General features: G+C 39.8%; 1 protein-coding gene across 1 annotated transcript in view; it reads right to left on the bottom strand.

The window, feature by feature from the left end:
* Positions 1-24,544, bottom strand: part of ARIH1 (ariadne RBR E3 ubiquitin protein ligase 1) — a 91,991-nt gene extending 67,447 nt beyond the window's left edge. The window contains exon 1 of the mRNA XM_043982093.1: positions 24,050-24,544. Coding sequence (XP_043838028.1) covers positions 24,050-24,421 — 372 coding nt within the window. The 5' untranslated portion in view covers positions 24,422-24,544. The remainder of the gene's footprint in view (positions 1-24,049) is intronic.
* Positions 24,545-24,993: the final 449 nt, after the last annotated feature.

Genomic DNA, 24,993 nt, shown 5'->3' with positions numbered 1-24,993 from the left:
CTAAGTCACTCTACTGACATCACCTTCAAATGGCAAAGCAAGATTCAAGGGGCAAAGGCACTAAGTAATAGAGTAATGGAAGCCGCAGAGTACCAAAAGCAGTATGTGAATTTTCTAAGTGGAAAGGACCAGGGAAAGGGGGGAAAAACATGCTTCAGAGTATTCTAGTATTTTCCCTCTCATACCTTGCTTATCCGTTCCTCTCCTGGAGTTACCAAAACTATTGGGACCCCAAATTTCCAGAAAGTCTAGAGGCAGTTAGGTGGCACAGTAGAATTCTAGGCTTGGCTTAAGGAAGACTTGAGTTAAAATCTAATCTCAGACATTTACTAGTTGTAAGAGTTTGAGCAAGTTACTTAATCCGTTTGCCTCAGTTTCCTCAGATGCAAATGGGAATAATCCCTATGTTCAGGCTATCAAATGATATATTTGTATAGCACTTAATACAGTGGCACACAGAGGAAGTATATAAATATTACTATTATTTTTCCAACTGCATTTCTACCAATGAATTAAGCTAAATGAGCTCTTCATTTCTGCCACATCCCAGTATACCTGGCTTGCTTGGGAATGAGAGAGGAGTTTGCTCAACTCTCAGGAAGTTTAAATTGAAATGATATCCATATTCTTGCAAATAGGTATAACTAGGAATAATATATAGATAAGAAACAAGTAAAATATTAGACATATATGACTATAACTATTACATGGACTCATCCTGTAGGGTAGGTAGAGTCTATCACAGGAACGAAAGTCAAGGACAATAAATAGAAGTAAACTGATTCATAGGGAAATCAGCATGACACATTACAAATACTTAAAAATGAGTGGAGCTTGTGTGTACAAATAGATATCTACAGATAAAGACGAATAGATAAGTATATCTTTAAACAATGGGCCAGGAAACCTGACTTCTAACTTACAGAACAAGTCTCAGAAATAGGTGGCAAAGTCAAGGGAAGTGAAGAGTTGAGCCAGATGACAGGTATGAAAGTTAGGCAAGATCATGTCAAGCCAAAAGTTGGTTGAGACAAGCAGTAGGTGATAGAACTTATTTACAGTCAGCAAAGTAGGTACAAGTACGTAGATCAGAGACACGTTGGTTTATTTTTTTTTTTTGAGGCAATTGGGGTTAAGTGACTTGCCCAGGGTCACACAGCTAGTAATTGTTAAGTGTCTGAAGCCACATTTGAACTCAGGTCCTTCTGAATCCAGGGCCGGTGCTCTAGCCACTGTGCCACCTAGCTGCCCCCTGACACGTTGGTATATTGAGTCAGTTTAAATATCCTGATGTGCTCTCCTGGAACTGAAGTTATCAAAGTAATAACCAAGACTTCTGGCCAAGATGGTTAGCAGCCTGAATAGAGAAAGTCCACCCAATTCCACCCCATATGTCTACTTGAGCAAAACCCCACAAATCTAACTGATCAAGAAATTCAATGAAAAACACTACAGTGACTCCCACTTCAGAACAGCAGAGTAATCCAGGAGCCCAAGAAAAATAGAAAAGGCCATCAATACAGACAAACAAAACCCCATGGTAGCCCCAGGATGGTCAGCAAGCCAGAGCATTGACTTTAGAGGCTACTTACTGGGAGAGGGTGGAAACCAGTTAAGACACAATACACTCAGGAGATGGGGAGAGGAAGGGCCTCCCTGGTACACTTCAATGAAAGAATCCAGGTGACCCAGCACAAGCCCAAACAGGACAGATTACTTAATCCAAAAGAGTAGCAGAGGACTGGGCATGGCCCTGGCACAAAGCCCCAGTTCAGGAATAAGACTAGAGAAACAAGAGAAGAAAATGACCACTACAAATAGTTATTGGAGATCCAACAACCTACAAGAATTATGCTATAATACTACAAAGCAGGGCTTCAAAGGAAGAAAATGCACTTTCCACAGGACTACATGAATACCTAACCTATAAAATATGAAGGAGAAAAATGAAATAAAAGCACTGGAGGAATTGGAAAAATATCAAACTTAGAACATTAACTGGCAAACCTTATTCAAGTAATAGATACCCTGAATATTAGAACAGACCAAAGAGAAATCAACAACTCCATGAAAAAAGCAAGAAATTTCAGAATAAAATTAAAATACTGCAAAAAGAGAGAAGAAAATGTAAGATATCTGATATAAAAAAGGAACTGACTTAGAAAATAGGTCAAGGAAAGAAGGAAGGTCAACTTCACCTAGACAATTTCAGAAAATCACAAATGAAAACTGCCCAGATCTATTAGAACCTGAAGACATGGTGAAAATAGAATCTACCAGCCACCTCCTGGAAGAAATCCAAAGAAAAAATAGGAATGCCATGGCTAAAATTTGAAGCTCCAATGTCAAAAGAAAAAATACTAAAAGTATCCATGAAGAAGCAGTTAAAAGTGTCAAGGAACTGTAGTCAGGATCACAGGAGATGCAGATTCTACAATAAATGAGTAGACACCTTGGAATACAGTATTCCAAAAGGAAAAAAGATAGGGATTTTTATAAGCATGTAATGATTTACCCAGCAAAAAATATTATATAGGGGGAAACAAATATATCTTTAATAGAAAAGGGATTTTTAAGTATTTCTGATAAAAAGACCTGAGCCAATTAGGAACTTTGAAATACAAAACACAAGAGTTCCAAAGAAACCTAGAAAGGCCAATTTACTTAATTGGAGGGGTCTGTATGATAATGCAGTGCTAAAATTCTAACAGAACAACAAATAACCTTTTAGAGCCTTAATGTCTTCAAAGGGTACCTGTGAAAAGGTGGAATGGATGTTCTGAGGGTTTCAAGAAGGGAGGATAAAAAGAGAAATATACTACTGTAGAAGACATGAAGAGTGGACTTTTTTCATTCTCTAATTGAAGAGTGAGAAAAAGAACATACCAAATGGAGAAAAGGATACAAGGAATCATCAGATGAAGCTTACTCCTGTTCAAATCAATCAATCAACAAACATTATTAAGCACCTACTATGTGCCAGGCACTCTAGTTCTGAGGATATTAAAAGAGACAAATGATGGTCCCTGCTCTCAAGGACCTTAACAGTCTAATGGCTTTAGACAACATTCAAGCAAATATATACAAAGTAAGCTATCTACAAGATAAAAAGAAAACAATTAACAGAGAGAAGGTACTAGAATTAAGAGGGGCTGGGGGAAAGCTTCCAGTAATTATTTGGTTGAACTAGACAAAGGAGGTGTTTACTTAATTACTTACGAAGCCACACAGACACAGAGTCTGGTAAAAACATTCATCAAACTCAAAAGGGAAACAATTAAGAATGAAAGAATGGGGCAAGAGTTTATAGGGAGGATAATACAGGGAAGAAAATAATCAAAAGAAGGTAAGTTTTCTGATTCTGAAATGGAATTAAAATGAAAAGTGGGAGATGGAGGGAAGGGAAAATAAAGAATTAGTATGCCCATCAGTTGAGAATGGCTGAACAAATTGCAGTATTTGAATGCACTGCACCATGAGAAATGATGAAAGAATTTCAGAAAATCCTGGTAAGAAAGAAGTGATGCAGATGTAAGCAAGCAGATCTGGGAGAACAATTTATATAAGGACATTGTAAAGCAACAACAACTCAGAAATACTTAAGAACTATAATCAAAGCAATGGTCAACGATATGGCCATATCATCCATTATGAAACATGTTAGCCACCTCCTGAGAAAGATATTATGTATCTTTTTTGGACATGGCTACAGTGTGAATTTGTTTTGTTCAACTATACTTGTTACAAGGGTTTACCCCCTCTTTAAAAAAAAGGGGAGGGGAAGAGGGGGCAGCTAGGTGGAGCAGTAGATAAAGCACTGACCCTGGGATTCAGGAGGACCTAAATTCAAATCCGGCCTCAAACACTTAACACTTACTAGCTGTATATGACCCTGGGAAAGTCACTTAACCCTCAATGCCCAACGACGACGACGACGACAAAAGAAAGGCGGGGAGGGGGCTTAGTGATAGCGATGAATCTCAGTGTTGTGGAAACTTTAAAAAATTCACATAAGTTCAAAAAGAAGCACAATACAAAGTTTTCAATGTAAAAGGTAGAATTTATCATTAATGGTTTGAAATGGATATTCACAGCTTAGTGTGGAGACCAATTTTTAATTGGGGAGTGCTAGCTAAGCCGCTCCCTGCAATATTGGGGCAAGGAAGGAGACCAGCAGCCTCCCTCAAAACAGAACAAGATTTATTTTAACAAGAACAAACTTAAAAAAAAACACACACACACAAACAGGATCAGTAGGATCAAGGGAAAGGGAAATTATAATACCTGAAAAATACCGCCGCCCAGGAATCAGCTGAAAATACGCAGCAGAACGCCTGTCGCTTTCCAGCTCCCACCTCGAATGCCCAATTCTCCTCCCCCAAACCTAGAAACCCCCACACAGCCCCAGCCAATGGGATGGCCACTGACGGTCACATGACTGCCCTCACTAGGCTTCCAATCATTATCATTTTGCCAGGCCCATGTAGGCGTTGGCGAGTGGTGATGACATGAGGTGCCAGAGCCCTGGCAACGGCTACAACCAGTGGGTGGAGCACCATGCGGTTTGCAGAGCCCCAGGCCAGTGCTCGCTGAGGCATAAAAACCTCAAATAACAATTAATTCTTTACATTAGACAATCCTCTGTGTTCTGCTGTATATTCAGAAATGTTCATTTTTAAAATTCTGAACTTAAATGTCAAAAAATGTAAACAGTCTAGTGATCGTTAATCTTTAGATCCTCAGGCCAAGTCTAAGTATATTTCTTAAACTCTGGCTGAGCCAAAAAGTAAGCAGTCTAGAGGTACTTGTGAATGCAGATCAAGCTGAAAGGCTGGTTGTGCCAGCGTACTGGGGGCTTGAATGCGAGGGTGAATTCAGAATTAGGGAGTCACTAATGAATTTCAGTAGAAGCTAAGAGCTGTGCAAAAGAAGTTTAATCTGACATTAAGTAGTGGACCTGAGGGAAGAAGAGGACTAGGATATAGATTAGAAAGCAACTCAAGCCATCTGGACATTTTAATTAGACTGAGGGATTGGGAATGGAGAAGAAGGAAAAGACCAAAGGCTTGGCAAATGAATCAGGGGGACTGTAAGGAGAATTTGATAGGAAAATCCAGGTTCTAGTAGTAATGGAATGCTGTTCTGCCTCCACAATTTGCTCCCCTTAATGCAAAGCCTCATGGGATCTGGATGGGACTTTCACAACTTTTTATGATGACTAAGAGCAATCTCTAAGGAAAACTCTCAGGATCAGTCATAACTTATGACATCTCAGATTCTGAACTAAGGTAGGACCCAGGTTACCCAGAGAAGGAGGGAAGTAGCAGGTATACCAGCCACAAGGAGAAGGTGGGGGTTGGGGGTGTTAGCTGAGGCTAGATTCAGATGAAGTATATCTGCTTAATTCAAATCTTACCTAAGTTTAAGTGCTTTAAACTACTTCATTCACTGTTTTCCATGGAATGTTCCATACACCCCATTTTGTAATTTTTGCCAACTTCTCCCTACATCCAACAGAGTATCTACTCAATATGCTGGAGAAGAGGCCCAGTGAAACATTAATATATGTACTGAATTGGGTTGTGCATTTATTGTCTGACAGTTTTCACTATTTGGCTCACTTTTCAGTAATACATAGACCTGATAATGTTTGTTTTTTTTTTTTAAGTGAGGCAATTGGGGTTAAGTGACTTGTCCAGGGTCACACAGTAAGTATTAAGTCTCTGAAGCTGTATTTGAACTCAGGTACTCCTGACTCCAGGGCCGGTGCTGATAATGTTTTTTATGCATTTCCTGAATGAAAATTGCTGATAACATATTTCAGTCTATTCATGTACACAATCCACCTATCTTTTGCCCCTTTAGGTTAATATCAATGCTGAGATAGCAATGTCTCATAATTTACAACCATGACTAACACAGGAAGAAATGTTATTAAAAGATGAGTTTTTCCACAATTCTGGTTTCATTGAAAACATAATGGTAATTCCAATGTTTAATTCAGCTCAGTATCATAGAGGATTAACAGTGATGAAACAGTAACTTCCTACCAGAATGCATGGCATTTGGGGGTAATCTACTTTTCATCCCAATACTTGCAGCAGTGACAAAGGAAGCTTTGGGGTATGTAATCCAAGTTCATGTACTGTCTATGAGGAGCTGAAGAACTTGTTTTCCACAGGAAATTCTTTAGTTCAGAATATAAGAACATTTCCCAGGATATCATAGCACACCTCTAGGGAATATGTGTAGGGTTAATTCAGTCTACTTTAGTATGATGAACTATACACAGATGTAGGAAGGTAGGTAATCTATGCTTAGTCCAGAGTACAGCTTGGCATGGCTTAACAAAACTTCTTGCTTAGTAGTTCACGTCTCATGCCACAGAATTCTCAGACCCAATGATCCACCAGTATCACATCAGTATCCACTGATGAAGAATCCTTTCTGGCTGGCTTTCAAGGTCCAAAATTACTCCACAAATTTCTGACCCCCAAGAATGTGCTACTTCATTCTCCAATATTCTATACCTAGAAAACCTAGATCTCTCTTTCTGTAGTCTATGGCTCTACAATTCTCCCCTAATTGATCATATCTTAAGCTTTCTTCTTTATGTGTCTTTGTAAACAATGCCCTACATTATAATGACTTATATAATTTGCACACCAGTTGTTTCTATATACAGTAAACTCTTATCCAGCATGGTTAGTAAAGTATTTGTTCAAGTCAAATATTTTAACAATTAGCCTCTACACCACATACGGACTGTCAGTGTTCAAAAAATATGCAATAAAATACTTACACTAAAGCTATACTGAAGGTAACTCCATTTCCCTTGATGATTCAGAAGGCACTTCAGGATCTTGCAGTGCCTCAGGGTCATTATTAACATCAATCATTGTGCTGGTTAATAGAAAGTTCCAGTTAATATAATAGCATGTTGGATAATAGTTTACTATAAATGGATTCTTCTATGGTATTGAAGGTGTTTGAAAACAGTATCATAAGCATTCCTCCTGGAATTTCTTTTAATATTGCTACTTTGTATTACATATGAAGCAAAGATTTATAAAGCAAAGTAAAATAAGGACTAAATCTTATCCAAATGATCATCACACTTTAATATGACTTGAGAGTTTACTATATTAAAATTCTTCTTAACACATAGAAAAGACTTCTGTCCTTTATTCTTCGGGTAGGTAAATCAATTCCTACCCAAGTGCTCAGTAGTTATTCTAAAAGAACGATGAATCAGATAATCCAGTGGCCTTAATAAAAAAGTTTACTAGACTGAAATGAATTTGAAGCAGAATTGATTCTTTTCAGATGAAGGAAATGCCTTTGTTTCATAGGGAACTTGCAAGCATGGCCAAAAATGTGTTTCCAGGCATCTAGTTATGCTTCAAGTGATAGGGAAAAACTACCTAATTATTCCTTTGATTGCTATAGTTTCTATCAACTGTGAAGGCCAGGCAATTGTCCACTAATAGATGTGCATCTTTCTAAATGAGCACTAAATGACTCTTAAATGTTGCCACTAGAAAGTGGTTTATCGGGTCATGGCTCCACTATGAAAGGGGACTAGACAGGTTATCTGGAAAACAGGTTATGTTATTGTTTCACTTAACTTGCCAAGAGGCTAGTATACTACTCCTGGTACTGTGCATTTTTATTTCCCAGATTCAGTACTCCATTTTATTTTTTTCCCTTAAGTCCCTACTACAGTCAATCTCTCTCTCTCTCTCTCTCTCTCTCTCTCTCTCTCTCTCTCTCTCTCTCTCTCTCTCTCTCACACACACACACACACACACACAGAAAATGAAAAGTTTTTCTGGTTTTATGTAAAATAAGTAATACAAAATTCATTCTTAAAGTTGTGTCTTGATTAGGTAAAGACAACTACTCAAGAATACTACTGCTAGAGAGCAGTTTGATAAAACAGATTTCTTTTGTAGCAGATAAAAGCACAGGACAGGAGACTTCCCTTTACTCCATTGTCTTTTCTTCTTTCACCTAAGTAGTGTAAATTTTTTTAAAAAGTCATTTAGGGGCAGCTAGGTGGCGCAGTGGATAGAGCACCGGCCCTGGAGTCAGGGGTACCTGAGTTCAAATCCAGCCTCAGACACTTAACACTTACTAGCTGTGTGACCCTGGGCAAGTCACTTAACCCCAATTGCCTCACTAAAAAACAAAAACAAAACCAAAAGTCATTTAAATGACAAATAATCCTTTATACTCATCACAAGAAAGAATAAGGTAGAAAAGATTTTACAAGAATCTGGACAAATTCCTGTGGTGGTTGTCAATATTTGACAAAAAACAACATGGCGAGTTGCAAAGTGGTAATACCAAAATATATAATGGAGCATGAGAATGAAAGACAAAAATTTATCCCTGCTCAACAAGCTCCTCCATTATTACTTGTTATTACATTACTCAAACAAGCTTACTCATATAATGGAGTCAAACACAGAAAAACTCAAGATCCAAATAGTGGCATTTTGCTGATATCATTAAGTAGTGGGAAATTAGAGGATTCATAGTACTTTAACAATGAACAGTGGTGCTATTTCTAGTTTACTTTTCACTACCAAAACCACATACCATAAAAGCAAATATATGAATGAAACTAAAAGGCACCTCTGACCTCCTAGTGGGACAAAGAACCCAAACTGTAAATAACAATGAGGTATCAATCAGTACAGTAGATATTGTTATGCAACAATGCCACCATGACCAGTCAGTCAGATGAAAATTCAGCAACTATCAATTGAGCAACACAATTCAACATCTTGCCTGCTTCTTGTGACCTGGACAAAAAGTTATTAAAGCCTGTGTCAATCAAGACATTCAGATGAAATATAGATGACAGTTGCATGCCAAAGTCAAAGAAATTCAAAAATCATTCCTCCCAGCAAAGGACTTTTTATATAACAGGTCATAAAATGTGCCAAAATGGTATGAGAATATGCTGTTATCCTAAAAACCATCTTTCTTTCCTACTAAATTTCCTTTTTTTCAATTCATCTTCAAAATAAACTGTTTCATACTTTGTATTTGTAACCCCAGTATCTAGCACAGTACCTGGCACATAGTAGGTGCTTCATTCACTTTTTAAATGCCCTTTGCCAGCTCCCTACTACTTGCCTAATAAATTCCTTGAGGGACATCACGATGTGGTAAAAAATGCTTTGGACACAGGAGTCAGAAGAGATCTAGTTCACTTACCACCCCTGACACTTTCTAGTTATGTTAACAATGAACAAGCATTAACAGTGTATTAAAGTGCAGAACATAATAGCAACTATAAATCAAAAGGACTGTGTAAAACCCTTTAGTACTAGGCAAATACCAGTCATTACAATTAACCTTTTGTGTCCTCAACTAAAAACAAGGATGTAACATATAATGCCATAACCAGGTTATTTTGAGGATCAAATGAGATAATCTTTGCATATGTCAGAACTGAATACATGTCAGTTATTAACTTGGCACTGAAATCCTTCCATAATTTGGCACCATACTCCCACCTTTTCTCATAGTTCACAATCCAGATTAAACTAGTCTACTACTCAAAATTGCCAGAATCTGTCCTGCATTTCCCCCAAATCTAGGATAATTTTTCCCTCCCAATCTCTATCTACTGGCAACCTACATATCTTGTTCAAGGACCAGTTCAAATGTTAATTTCTATATGAAACATTCTTTGATTTCCCTAGTCAGAATGATAAGCTGTTCCACCCCTTAAACTAATTTTTGGTGCTTTCATGAACTTCAACAATTTTATACCCTTTCATCCATTTTATAAAAATTATGTGTTTTATCTTTTACTAGAATAGTATAATAAGCTTAAGGGCAAGAACTTTTAAATTCCATTAGCACTTAACTAGATATTATCTGTTGGGACCTTCTCACAAAGAGCAGTAGTGGGAAAAATGGGAGGAAAGCAATTAAACACACTCAGAGTAGCAAGAAATGAGAAAAGGGTTGTTTTTTTTTTTTGGGTGAGGCAATTGGGGTTAAGTGACTTGCCCAGGGTCACACAGCTACTAAGTGTTCTATCACCTAGCCCCAAAATGAGAAAAGTTTTTAAAAATTCGAGGATCACACAAAGTTTTATGATTATCTGAAGGCCTCAAACATGGAGAAAACCAAGGATCACAAAAAAAGATATTTTAACAGTAAAAAATTCAATAGATTTTTCAATCAGTTGTGTAGAGACAAAAATAAAAATGAGAAAAATTCTAATTTTTAAACAAGAATGAAAAAATGAGAAAAATGATGGCATACAATTTTAACCAGTCCAAACTCACTTAAATAAGTTATTGATGCTGAAGAATAGCAAACAGAGGGAAAAGACTTGAATGATGTAAATCCCTTGCCAACTAATGAAAATGAGCCTAAAAATGACCATAATCTGGAAATGTTTGTTCTATTTCTTAAGAGGAAAGATAAGACAGTCAAGGGCAAGACCAGTTTGGAAAACTATTCACACAAGGATGGTAGGAATATGATCACCACTGCCTCATAAAGAAATAAGCAAAATTATCTAGCAGGCATTTAAAAATGAAACTAGAAAAAATAACACAGACAGAAAATTAGAAAAGACCTTCAGGAATTTTTATAATGAACTTTCTCATTGTCAAAGTTAAATGAAGCCACTGCATCCAATTTTTAAAGTTTTTTTTTTAATTCAATTTTATTTTTAGTTCCAAATTCTCTTCCTCTCCCACTTCTATCTGTTCTGAGTCCATTGGCTCTGCATCTGATAGCATGTTTCATCAGAAGTCCTTGTGCTGATCAGTTATCAAGTCTTTCGAAGTTGTATTGTTATTACTATATAAAATGATCTTCCAGCTCAGCTCACTTTACTTTGAATCAGTTCATACAAATCTTCGCAGCTTTCTCTGAAACCATCTCCATCATCATTTCTTCAGGTATAACAATATTCATATACCAAGTCTTGTTCAGCTATTTCTCTGTTGAAGGGTACCTCCCTCTGTTCCCAATTCTTTGTTACCACAAAAAGAACTACCATAACTAGTTTTGTACATATGGACCCCCTTCCTCTTTGATTTCTTTGGGGGCAAAGTCCTAGTTCTGGTATTTCACCATGCACAGCTGACTAGCCTTTTTGGGTGTAGTCACATCTGGATTTTAACAATGCCCTGGAGATGTGCTTCTACAGCAGGGACTCAATTTTTGTGTGACAGTACACCCCCTTGAGCCATCTGGCAAAACATGGATCCCTTCTTAGAACATCCTTTAAATGCACAAAACACATATCCTTGCAAGAGGAAACCAATTATACTCAATTTTTTATAAAACAGTTAACAGTTTCCCTGAAACCTATCCACTAACCCCAGGAATCTCTGTAGAAATAGTAGTGAAGAAAGCAAAAGGAAAAAACTGCTGACTGGAACCACACAACTGGAATGCTGGAATGGACAATTGTTTTTAAAATAAAATTTTTATTGTTATCTCTTGCTTTTTAAAAGCCACCAGAATTTTGGCCTGTCTTCCTCTTCCTATCCCCTCCCAGAGAACCATCCCATAATAACACTTTTTTTAAAAGAAAAGAAAAATCAGTAAAACCAATCAACGCACTAAAAATTTTAAAAAATATTCTATTTTTGTTGTTACAGTCGTTGTTGCATATGTTGTTTTACTTGGCTACTTACTTAACTTTGTATCAGATCATATAAATCTTTCATGTTTCTCTGTACTGATAGAAATTAGTCATTCCTTACAGCACAATAATATTCCATCACATTCATATACCACTAGTCTCTAGTTGGTAGGCATCCATCACTTAATGGTTTCCAATTCTCACTGAATGGTTTCCAATTCTTTGATGTCACACAAAAAAGCACTTCTATAAATATGTTAGTGTATTACTGGATTTTCTTTCAGTGATCTCCTTGGAGTATAAGGCTAGTTGTGAAATCTCTGGATCAACGGGTATTTTGCTTACTTGAAAATTACTTTCCAAAATGGTTGGACTGATTCAGAGCTCCATCATCAATGCATTATCTTAATTCTACCTTCCCATAACCCTGTAGGGATAATTTTAAGGGTATTTTATCAATTATTCTCAACGTACCTGGGTGAAGATACTAAAAATTTCTCAGACGACGACTAGTACTACTATACCACACAGTTTTAAAAGATGATTAAGAACAAGTATAATTATCCAATCCTTGTCTACTTTCAAGCTATTAAAAAAAAAATGTGAGAAAGCAATCACAATTGACCAAAAGATACAGAACAAAAAACCTACTATATGCTAACTATAAAAAGCATTTGAGGGAGGCAGCTAGGTGGTGCAGTGGATAAAGCACTGGCCCTGGATTCAGGAGGACCTGAGTTCAAATCCAGCCTCAGACACTTGACACTTACTAGCAGTGTGACCCTGGGCAAGTCACTTAACTCCCATTACCCCCCCCCAAGGCATTTGATTTGTTAGAACAAAATATCTCCATCTCTATAACAGGTTCTTCTCCAACATGGTATTTCCATGGTATATATCCCAAACAAAAGTCCTCGAAAAAGATAACATTGTTCTATGACTCCTCTTACCATTAATGCCCAGGCAGGCATAAAAAAACAGACACATGCTTGCCAGAATATTAGCCTGTTAGAGATCCAATGAGGAGTCCCAGTTGAAAAGCAAGGATTCCCTAAAGTCTTCCAGATGATTGTTTGTGGATGACATTGTGCTGATAAATTCAAGCCCTAAACACTGCAGAGCGTCCTAAAATGAGCCTTATAATCACTCCAAAGAATTTGGCTTTCCTATACAAGAAAGCTGAAGTGGATGATGGAAGCCTACTGTCCAGACTATGACATATAAGAGAGACTCTTTCATTTGTGTCTTAGAAAACTACAAATGCCCAGAGTTAAACAGGAGAAGATTGCCTTTGAGAAATTGCATAGTTCTCTCAAGGATCCCAATCTTCTCTCTGAAACAGATGTCAATTTTAAAAAACTAATGTGAGTCCTGGACCAACAATCTCCAAAAAGCTGAAACAACAGTTCAGCTTTTGTATAGTTCTACAAAGAACTCTACAAAATAAATTAAGGCCATGAAAAGAAAAGTCAATTGAAAAACAGACTGCGCCCTGCAGCAGAATGCAAGCTCCCTGAGGGTAGGGGCAGTTTTGTCTTCTTCTAATGCTAAAAACAGTGCCTGGGGGCAGCTAGGTGGCGCAGTGGATAGAGCACAGGCCCTGGAGTCAGGAGGACCTGAGTTCAAATAGGACCCCAGACACTTAACACTTACTAGCTTCCTGACTCTGGGCAAGTCACTTAACCCCAGTTGCCTCAAAAAACAAACAAAAAACCCCCAAACAAAACAAAACAAAACCCGTGCCTGGCAAGTATTCCACACTTAATAAATGATAGTGATTGATATAACTACTTCTTAGAAAAGTAGCAGGGTTAGGGGACTTTTTTGTTCATGGGTTAGAATGGATGTGGGTGAGCAGTATGGAGGGTCTGGTCTCTACAGCTATTCAAGTAACTGTCATATATAAAGAAAGAGATTTGTTCTGTATAGGCCAGAACAGTGGCATCAAAATCAAATAGAAATAGATCCCTGTAGGCTACATATTGATTTAGAAAAATACAAATTAATATTATGTATATTATGTGGCATTTTTATTTGTTAAACATTTCCCAAGTGCATCTAAATCTGGTTCAGGCCACACTTGGAATTTTGTGGACTGTGACCTGGATACCTCCAGGCCAGAAAACAGAAGAACAAATTGAATAGCCTTTTAAAGGGAAGCAGACTCTGTCTTAATGTTACAAAGTATAATTACAGCTGTCCCAAAATGGAATGGCAAGTTCTATGTCAGTCACTCTTCTAAAATGACACCAGTAATGTTGTATTCAGGAATAGGAGTGACTATGATCTCCAGATCCTTTCTAACACATAAGATGTTGAAGTTACTCTTTGGATGTAAGCAAAAACATGGGGAGGGAGATATTCCATGTTTTTTTTTTTAAAGTATGAAAAATCCAGAGCTATCACATGTTATCCTTTGTACATTAGGATGAAGAACAGTTATACATTTCCAGTAGTAATGGATTAACACTCATCACCAAAACTGGCACTGTCTCCCTCTTGTGCCTAACAACACACCTATGCAGTATAGTTGAGTTCGTTTAGGGATACATGCTCTACATCTACAATAACCATCGTCACAAGCTTTTTTTGTTGTTAAAATACCTACTATGAAACACAGAGCACTACGCTAGGTACTGAGTGCAGAGATCATGTTTAGATTACACATAGGTGTTGACAATTTAAGCACATTATTCAATAACTTAAGTGAGCATTACAAAATAAAGTGTTTCAAACCTTTATCAGGCTTGAGAAGGGATGAAGTAAGGGAAGAGAAAGAAACCAAAGGCAGAAGCTTCATAAAGGAGTTCACATTTGAATTGGATTTTAAAGGACTGTTAGGGATTTGACAATAAAAGGGCAAATGAGCATTCTGGATAAAAAGATGCGTCTCAAGGTGCAGCATGAGAACCTACTATATGGGGGGCAGACCTGAGAAGCAATGAGATATGGCTAGAAAGGTAGCCTGAGGCTGTGCCAGATGGTGGAGAATGATGAAAGAATGCCAGAAGCAACACAAAATTAATAGAGGAATAACCATATTTCTATTTAAGAAAGATTATTCTGGCATTGGAGGCCAGATCTGTTAAGGAGATAGAGCTGGCACATTCTCTGTGATATTTGACCAGTTAAGTGTGGAAGTCAGGAAGAGATAAAGATTTAGGTTAGAAAGATGCACAGTTCTATGGGAAGTATAAGAATGAAATAAGATATCAACAGAAAAAGTATACAGAGTAGTACCAAGGACACATTCTTGGGGGATCTCCAACATTAGGCTGAGAAAAAGATAAGGAATCAATGAAAGATGGGAAAGGAGAGGTCAGAAGTAGGAAGGCAAGGAATGTGTGGCATCTCTTAGGGCAAGGGAAGAGAAGCTATCCAGCAAAGAGGAGATGGAGGTAGTTTAAGGTGCCTAAATGCCCCAAACAACAGATTAGAGATGACTCAAAAAAAGTAAAAAATCTTTTATGGCAGTCATTGGTGGGCAAAGTTTACTCAAGAGAATTAGAACCCAGGACCTTCAGTTAGCTTCAACAGCATAAAAACAGCATTTTTATGAAACAAAGCTTAATTCCTGACCATTAACTTTTTTTTGTGTCAAAAATCCACTGTCAGAAACTAGGTATAGACCAACATCTCACACAATATACTAAAAATAAGGTCAAAATGGACACATGATTTACACATAAAAGGTGATGCCATAAGCGAATTAGGAGAGCATGGAATGGTTTCTGTCAGATTTATGGACAGAGGAAGAATTTAGGACCAAAGAAGATAAGAGAGCAATACAAAATGTAAAATAGATAATTTTGATTATATAAAATTAAGAAACTTCTACACAAACAAAACTAATATAACCAAGATTATAAGGAAAGCAGAAAATTGGGAAATAATTTTTGAAACAAGTTATCTCTGATGAAGGCCTCTTTCCTCAAATATATAGACAACTGAGTCAAATTTATAAAAATACAAGTCATTCCCCAATTAATAAATAGTCAAAAGATATGAACAGGCAGTTTTCAGAAAAAGAAATCAAAGCTATCTATAGTCATATGAAAAGTGTTCTAGATCACTACTGATTAGAGAAATGCAAATTAAAACAACTCTGAGGTATCACATCTATCAGAGTGTTAGATGTTGGAGGGGTTTGTGGGAAAACTGGGAAGCTAATCCATAGTTGGTGGAGTTGTGAAAAAATCCAACCCTTCTGGACAGCAATTTGGAACTATGCCCAAAGGGCTATAGAACTGTGCATACCCTTTGATCCAGCAAATACCACTGCCAGGTTTATATCCCAAAGACATTCCCCAAAAAGAGAAAAAGACCTATTTTTACAAAAATATTTACAACAACTCTTTTTATGGAGGCTAAGAATTAGAAATCAAAAGAATGCCCATCAATTAAGGAATGGTTAAACAAGCTGTGGTATAGTATTGTGATGGAATATTATTGTGCTATAAGAAATGACAAACAGGATGATTTCAGAAAGGCCTGGAAAGACTTATATGAACTGATATATTAGTGAAGTGAGCAGAACCAGGAGAACGTTGTACAGTGACAGCAATATTGTTTGAAGAACTGTGAATAATATAACTAATCTCAGCAATACAACGATCCAAGACAATCCCAAAGGACTATTGATGAAGCATACTATCCACCTCCAAAGAAAGAACTAATACTCATTCAACACAGACTAAAGCATGCTATTTTAAATTTCTTTCATTTTCCCCCTTTTATTCAAGTTCTTTTTTTGGGGGGGTTGGGGGTGGCCCAATGAGGGTTAAGTGACTTGCCTGGGGCCACACAGCTAGTAAGTGTCAAGTGTCTGAGGTCGGATTTGAACTCAGGTCCTCCTGAATCCAGGGGCAATGCTTTATCCACTGTGCCACCTAGCTGCCCCTCAAGTTTTCTTATACAAAATGATTAATATGGTACTGTTTTATATGTATTACCTATATCTGATTGCTTACCACCTCAGGAAGGAGAGGGAGGGAAGAGATAGAATTTGGAACTCAAAACTTTAAATTAAAATGTTTATTTTTGTTTTAAAAGATCCACTGCTAGTCTGTTTAGTGCTCAACAGTGGCCTGCCCACACATTAAGTATTTACTAAATGTTTGTCGAGTACTTTTTGCAGTGGCAAATTGGAATCTGAAGGGGTGTCTACCAACTAGGGAGTGGCTGAACAAATTATATTAAATGAATGGGATGAAATACTATTGTGCTGTAAATAATGGTGTCAAAGAAGACATGTATAAACCGATTCTGAGTGAAGTGAGCAGAACCAGGAGAATAACATACAATCCCACCTACATTGTAAAGGCAAACAACTTTAAACCAATATCTGGGAAGACAAACTACAAGAAGTCCATCCTCTGTTGGTCTCTCTGGGTCAAAGAAGAAAATTTCAGCTCCAAACAGAACATAAATTTGGTATGACATTTTAATGGAGACTTCAACACCTGCTGGGTGAGAGCTGATACGAAAGAATATACATCCCTGTAGGGCAGTGGTTCTAGTTTTTATCTTGGTAATAAGGCTTGTACAGCTTAAAACTGAGTTAAGACTTTTGCGAAATAACGTATAGACCCCAACAGTGTCTAGTGTATTGTTTTGTTTGATAGTCAAAGGCCCAATGGATAATGCACCAAAGCAACCAAAGAAAGCAAAGTCCTTGGAAAGCCCCTCTCTAGACTTCAAGTAAGAAAACTTACACAATTGCTGGAAAACTGATCAATAATATAATGAGTTGCATCTTTCCCAGTTCATCTGGAAAATGAGGTGTCCTCTCCACCTTAATTCATCATGCCAAAAATATCACCCGGTCATCTTTAAAGGAATCATTCCTTTTGGCTCAACTATGAAATAATACCTGACATGGATAGAAGTGCTTTTCAAAAAAAAAAAAGTGGCCTTTTGAATGTCACAATAACCCTCAGATGTAGGTACTAAGGGATAGATGTGGTTTCACAGATCAGGAAGTGCTGAGAGGTTAAGGGAATCAAGAATTGAAGGTGTGATGAAAAGCTAGTCAGTCTGTCTCCCAAGTTTAGTACTACATTCACCAGGCAGACCAGACGGCTTCTGAACTGATTGGTGTGTACAAAATGTCTCTAGCGCAAAGAAACTGTCACCTGATCACTTTACAGAGCCACAGGGTTTATACTGTGAGTGTCTTTTCCATTGGCTTGGAGGAATAAAGGTCTTTAGCTTGTCCTCAGTGAGTCCAACTGTATTCTTCTGAGCCAGGGTCCTGGGCCCTTCAGTTACTAACACACAAACAGGAGGGGTGAGAGGTAAGGTGGCGTAGTGACTGGATTGGGAAAGACTTGGGCCTGGGGAGAAGATTTAAGGTCTTCTTTTCATAGCACAGAATAAGAATCTGAGACCTGCTCAACCTCATATAAGTCACACCATCAAAATTTAGACCTAGGCACCAAAGAGGACAGAACCAGAACCCATCCATGAATAGAGGCTCAAAGTCAAGGGTTCTTAACTCAGGACTTCACAAACTGGTTTAAAATAAAGTTTTGATAAATGTATTTCAGTATAATTGGCTTTCTTTCTTGTCTTACATATTCTATGCATTTAAAAGCATTATTCTGACATGGGTGTCCTTAGGTTTCACAGACTACCAAAGGTTAAGAACCACTGCTAAAGTAAGATAAGCTAGGCCTTACTTAATATAAAGGGATTTTCTAACAGTGGGATAGAAACCCATTATGAATGAACAAGCTTCCCACGTTACCAAACGGGAAGCATTCAAGCAGAGAATAAAGTTGGGCAAGTCACTAGAGAAACCCAGAGTTTATAGTTGCAAATTATATTTAGTCTTAGTCAGCAAAGTCCAAGGATGGAAATTTGCTTGTAGATCGCAACATGTTTTCCAAAGGCAAAAATAAATGATCCAAACCAAGTTTTCTCCACCAGAACAGATAACTGAAGCGGCCAGCACAGCCGTCTGAGATGGGTCAGTGAATTCTTCATTCTCTCAATACTTCCTCAAATCAAAGCAAAGCAAAAAAAAAAAAACCCCTTACTGTTGTCAGGGTACTTTTAAAAACACTAATCCTATCAGTCTAACTCCTTTATGAAACCTTTTCCAATTATTATGGCACACCCCAGTGTGTCTCCTTTTTCTTAGTTCCTACTTCATTTAATTCCACACCACTTAGAACTTGGTCACAGATTACCATTAACTGATGTCTTAAAAAAATGTAACAAAGTAAATAGATCTTCTCCCTCCCCCCCAGCATACTCCTTTCCCAGCTCCCACAACACCCACCCAGAATACTGGTTGACTGATTTCCTTCACTAACTCAAGGTGATTGCATTTCCAAAGCACCATAATGTGAGCCAACTTTCTTTCCCCCCCACCTAACAATTTATTAGTGGTGCTTTTCCACCTGCACTGGTGCATTGGTTCCCACTAAGGCCTGATTAGGTTAGAAACACTGCTCTTTTAATGCTGCTAATAACCTTTCTTCAAAGCAAAACACTTCTGGACAAGCAGAGGTGACCACTATGTGAAATACAATGGGAAAGAAATGCACATGACCAAAAAGCACCAGGCTATGCACATACTACGTTTTGTGTATTTTAACAATTTTCTAAAAAGCCAAAGGCACTTAGATTTATCAGCCTTCCAGAGTTCCCAGCAATTCCCTTCACCAATGATCTCTACTTTCTCCTCACCTTTCTGCTTTTGGTCCAGCCACACCACATGATGAACAAGTACATCAAAACATAAATGACAAATGAAGTTTATGCTGCTGTTTGCCATTTCAGTCATGCTGTTGCCGAATACTACTATACATGTTAGCAAAGACAAGTCTTTCTCCTACATAAACCTATGTAGTACTCTCATGTTCTTTAACCAGCATTATTTGAAAGTCAGTCCTTGACCTTTTATTTTTATACCCTTGAGTTGGATGTTTGTGTTAGGCCATGTACTTTTGCTCTAGTTCACTTAATCCCCCAATAAAGTACTGGATCATATAATAATGTAGTGGCTAATGCATTTAATCCCTGGCAATGGTTACTAGAACCTATGGTGTAGGAGATTTACAGACACATGAACATAATTCTACTTGGAAAAAGAGGTCATGACTCCCCAAACCAAGAACCTTTCATTTCATAGCACAATCTTTTGTTGCTTGAAAATACTATCCAATCCCAATTTAAATATTGTTGGGTCACCTCTGCCAAGCAAATCTCTCCTTGCTACGTATTTCTAAAAGTTAAAACTGTCTGAAGATTGTTTCTGCCTTACATTTAACTTTTAAAAATTATTTCTACTTTATACAATAATTTTGGAAAAAAACCATTTTCTTAACATTCCAATCAAAATTATGATTAAGGAAAGACTCTGAGATAAGTACTTGAAAGCAGTGACCAACAAATTCCAAATGGAATTTTGAAAATGTATTTTTTAAGTTAAAGCTTAATTAACTTATAACTTGGTACAGAGCTCAATTCAATTTAATATGCTCAACAAACTGGCATTTTCTGATGTTAACAATGGAGATGACAAACTTTCTACAAATGTAACTTCAATTTTAGTTATTTTCAAGGGGAAAAGTTAACCATCTTCTAAAAGTTTCACCAACCATAATTTTAATTTCTACAACTGCTATTTTGTTTCATTTAAATTTAATACTTGAAAATAACTGTTTTATGTCCCTTTCAACTCCAAAAAAATGTTTAAAAATAATACAAGTTAGACAGTAATAAGGGTTTGCATCTGATTATCAAAACACACATGGCCTCTGAGGATCAAGTAAATAGTTTTTCAGCAACTATATATGGTGTTTAGCAATTTGTCCAACAGCAAATAGCCTAGTACAGATAGTGAAATGGCCAATGCTGTTTAAAAAATTAATTTCAATTAGGAAATTGCTACTGCTAAATTCCTATTTGCAAACACACTTTTTAATTAAAACAATATTTCAATCCTCTAAAAACAGCACAAATTATGTAGTTTATATTTTTATTCAAAATTTGGGGATCATTGGGCCTGTCAAGGTTTAGCTGACTCAGAATTCCACAACCCTAACTTTCATACTCAGATTATGGAGTACAGAATGACAAGCAGCAGCTGTGTTGTCAGTTTAATTAAAAATAGAGACTCTTACAAGTTACAGTACAGACTAACCTTAAATCACAGGAATGTAGACTTTAGTGATACTGTTTTTTAAAAGTTCAAAGACCTTTATATGTGTAAAAAGCAAGTCAGATAGTCCCTGACCTCTTAAGAGGCTGCAAGGCTAAAAAAGAGATAACTCTGATGCAACCAGACAAGAAGGGCATAAAGAAAACTCATCAATGAATAAGAATACAAATTAAAGACTTGCAGCCCAGCCTAGGGTCAGGCCTACTGCACGGCTTCACTACACCAGTTTCCTGAACCTAAATGTCTAAAGTGGCTTTTTGTGGCTGGTCATGAAAAAATGGCCATTTAATACTTTCCCCTTCCCACAAAAAAAAAGTTGCACTTGAAATTCGAGACCAAATACCAATTTAACTTGTACTAGGTTTTGGATCTTATTTTTGCCTTCAAATAGATTTAAAAGTCAGAGATATCTTAAAATTTTACTTGAAAAGTTGTTAGGGGGGAAGGAAGAAGAGAAGGGGAAGTCATTTGGTGGTTGATTTACAAACACCTTACTGATATAGAAGGCATATAATCTGATTTAGGATAAATGTTTACCTTGAACATTAATTCTCTGATGGCATGTTATTCTCAGTTTCCTATATACAAAACCCTAGAACACTAAACATTTAAAATCATATATAACAAGGGTCCTAGTTCTGAGACGTTTACTAGCTGTGTCCCTGAGAAAGTTACTTAACCTCTGCCTCAGTTTCTTCTTCTGTAAAATGGGGATAATAATAACATCTTACCCCCCCCCATGGTATTGTAAGGATGAAATGAGAGTTAGGTGCTTTGAAAACCTTAAAGTGCCATATAAATGCTAACCATTATTGTTAGTTATTCAAGACAAGGTTTAGGGCAAATAAGTTCACTATCAGACAATAGAAATAATTAAATATCCACATGAAATTTTATGTTTAAATTAGTGAAATGTCCACAAGAAACCTTAAGCTTACTTTACCATTTTGGTAAAAACACAAGCTGCATTTCTATGTCACACCCCTCAATCTGGTTTGTACAAAAACCTGACTAGCCTATAATTTCACCAAGTAAATGCTAGGTATTATTACTATAACATTTTATTCCTAAGTATCTCATTTTGGGGGGTGCTGCCTCAAATCTGAACCAATATGGCAGCACAGACATGAAAATTTTCATCATGCCATTCAATGGTTGAACATCTACTGATTCAGTGGGCCCTGTTCATTCTGAGAATCTGAATTCATTTTATCTCCTCAAAACTATCTAAAAGTAGATTTAAAGAGCAACAGCCACATTTTGGTGTAATTAGTGACCATCACACTGAGAATCTAAGTTCCTAGAGAGCAAAGAACTAGTCTCTATTTGCATCTTCCCCTTTGGCCTCTTAAAATACCTGATACAGAGCAGGTACTCAATAGTAGTCAAAAATGTCAACTCTAAATTTAATTATCAAATTTGTCTGACTTAAAAGCTTCTTGAGGGCAGAGACAAGCACCATTTTCACATCGAAGCATCTTCAGCAACACAATCCTGCTGAATGAAATGTTTCCCCAAAGGGCTCTGAGCCCTATGCAAATGAACTAGAACTACTTTAACAAACACAATTCTAGAATCTGTCCAAATTACAGGGGCCAAAGAGTTGTATTTTTCAAATTCAGAAAAGCCAATTACAGCATTACTGTAAGTTCAGGAAATAACTTCCATGTTAGTTTCCCTTTAGAACTCAGTTATGGATCATAGGATTTAGAGCTAAAAGGTCACCTGGCTCACCCCCCCCCACACACACCCCCCTCTTATATATGCAAAGACTGAGACACAGGAAGATTAAGTGACTTGAGGGTCACACAAGTAGTAAAATAGAAGAGCTAAGCTCTGAAAGCCAAGGTCCTGACTCCAAATTCAGTGCTGCTTCAATTGTAGCCAATTAGTTGCCTCTGCAAAGTCTGAGATTTTTGGTACTTTATTAAAAAGTATGGTCTCGGTCTCATCGTTCGCTTTCCAAATGTTATATCATGTGTCTGTGAAAATAAGGCTTAAAAATGTGATCAGTTAAGACTCTTCATTTCTTTTAGGATCGTAGAGACGCTATCACTGAATGTTTTAATCTATTTTCAAAGTCTTCAGTCGTTATTAGATGTTTCAATATGATAGGAAACAGAAATAGTCAGAAAGATATTGTGGGTTTTCCACCACGCTGCACCGTCAGCAAAGCAAAAAATTTACCAAGCGACTTGGCCAAGCAGGAGGCTTAGTTAAGTGATGCTCAGAAATTTCCTTTAGTTTCTATACACTGAGCGATTTTTTAAAAAGAAAATTAAATTAAAGCTCCAGTTTCATTCCTCTTCCTCAACCGCTTATCAAGTGTTAAGAATGTTTCCAAGCAAATGGAAACTTCCCTTCATTTCCTGAAGCTCAAAATACAATCTGACCCACAGGAAAGGAAGCTTCAAAGGGAGGTGGTGACCAGCCTGAACAAAGCTCACTGCACGAGAGAAGTTACCAGCCAAAGAAGTCCAGATGCAGAGAGCAGCCCTTTGGTTTCCAGCTTACAATCGGAGTATTGTCTGAATCTAAACAATAACGCGGGATTTCTTTAAAAAAAAAAAAGGCTATACAGCAGAGGAGGATTAAATTGTGGCCGAATGCCCCCCTCCCCCAAGAGCACGGAAGAAGCCCCTCGGCCGGAAGAAGAGCCCCCGGAGCTCCCAGCAGGGCTGGCCGGGCCGCGCAGGTGAGCCTCCCGAGGCCGGGTGCCCGCCCCCTCCCCCACGGCCGGCCTGCGAAGATGTAAACAGATGCATTCCAGCTCCGGCCCCGCTGCCCGCGGAGAGGCCGGGCCCGGCCCCGCCACGCCACTTCTGGGAAGCCCCGGCTCCCCTGCCCCCACCTCCAAGTTGGCTCCGGGCTCTCAAGTTGTTGCCTTTCTTCCTGTGCCTCGGGCCGCCCAGCCCGGGGCGCCGGGGGCCGCCCGGGCCAACTCGGAAGGAGGGCAGGGGCCGGCCCTTCCTGCTCGCTGCTCCCCCGGGCCTGCCCCGCGCCCTCCTCCTTCCCCTGCCGCTGCTGCCCCGGGCCGGCCAGCGGGCGGCCGGGCTGGCCCGAGGCCTCCGCCATGGCGGGGTGCGGAAGTACCGCCCTCTCTCCCGGGTCCCCCAGAACCGCAGGGCCGGCGCAGATCAACAAGTGGCCGGGCCCGGCCGGTCGCCCCGCCCGGCCCCGCGCCCCCCGCTCGGCCCGGCCCCCCTCGGGCCCGGCCCGGGCCGCGCCACCGCCGCCGCCCGCCTCACCTGGATGACCTCGTTGACCTCCCGGATACATTCCACCATGTGCTGCAGGATCTGCTCGGCCGTGAGCACCTCGTAGCGGTAGTCCTCCTCCTGCTCGTGCCCGGGGCCGCCCCCGCCGCCGCCCCCGCCGCCGCCCCCGCCGGGCCCCAGGGCGCTGCCGCCGCCCCCGCCGCCCGTCTCCCCGCACAGCAGCCCGTCCCGCTCGCCCCCGACGCCCAGGCCGGGCTCCACCAGCTCCACCTCGCCCAGATCCAGGTTGTCGTCGTCCGGTTCCTCGTCGTCGTCGTCCTCCTCCTCCTCGGCGCCGCTGTCCTCCTCGCTACACTCCTCGTCCTCGTCGAACTCGTAGTTGTAGCCCTCGTCCGAGTCCATGGCGCGCGGGGAGCGGACGGGCGGGCGGGAGGCGGCGGGGCGGGGAGTGGGGGGAGAGCCCGGGCCTGGCCGGCTCCGGCCCCGGCTCCGGCCCCGGCGGGCGCGGGCGGCGGCTCCTCCCCGGCCGGACGCTGGGGGCCCCGATCGGCAGCGGCGGGAGGTGGTGGCCGGGGATGGGCGGTGGTGGTGGCGGTGTTGGTGGTGGTGGCGGCGGCGGCAGCGGCGGCGGGGAGGAGAGGGGGAGGGGAGGGAGGGGGGCCCCGCTCGCCTCGGTCAGACGCGGCTCCGCTCCGGCCTCCGAGAGAAAACAACCCCCAGCGCCACCGCCACGGCCGCTGCTACCGCTACTGAGCCAACAAAGGGGCGTGCGTCACCGCGCCGCGCTACGTCACCGCGTCCCGTCACGCCGCCTCGCCTCGCCCCGCCCCGGAGGCGCGCCCCGCCTCTTCCCGTCGCCCGCGGCCCCGCCTTCTTCCCGGGCCGGAGACGTGCTGCGACGGCTCGCCGCCTTTCCCGTGGCCCCTGCGCGGCTCCCGGGTAAACCCCGATGCCCCCGCGGCCCCTCACCTTCC

The sequence above is a fragment of the Dromiciops gliroides genome, chromosome 2, assembly GCF_019393635.1.
Source record: "Dromiciops gliroides isolate mDroGli1 chromosome 2, mDroGli1.pri, whole genome shotgun sequence".
Taxonomy (NCBI): domain Eukaryota; kingdom Metazoa; phylum Chordata; class Mammalia; order Microbiotheria; family Microbiotheriidae; genus Dromiciops; species Dromiciops gliroides.
The sequence above is the reverse complement of the archived record's forward strand: the minus strand, read 5'-3'. Positions and strand labels throughout refer to the sequence as shown.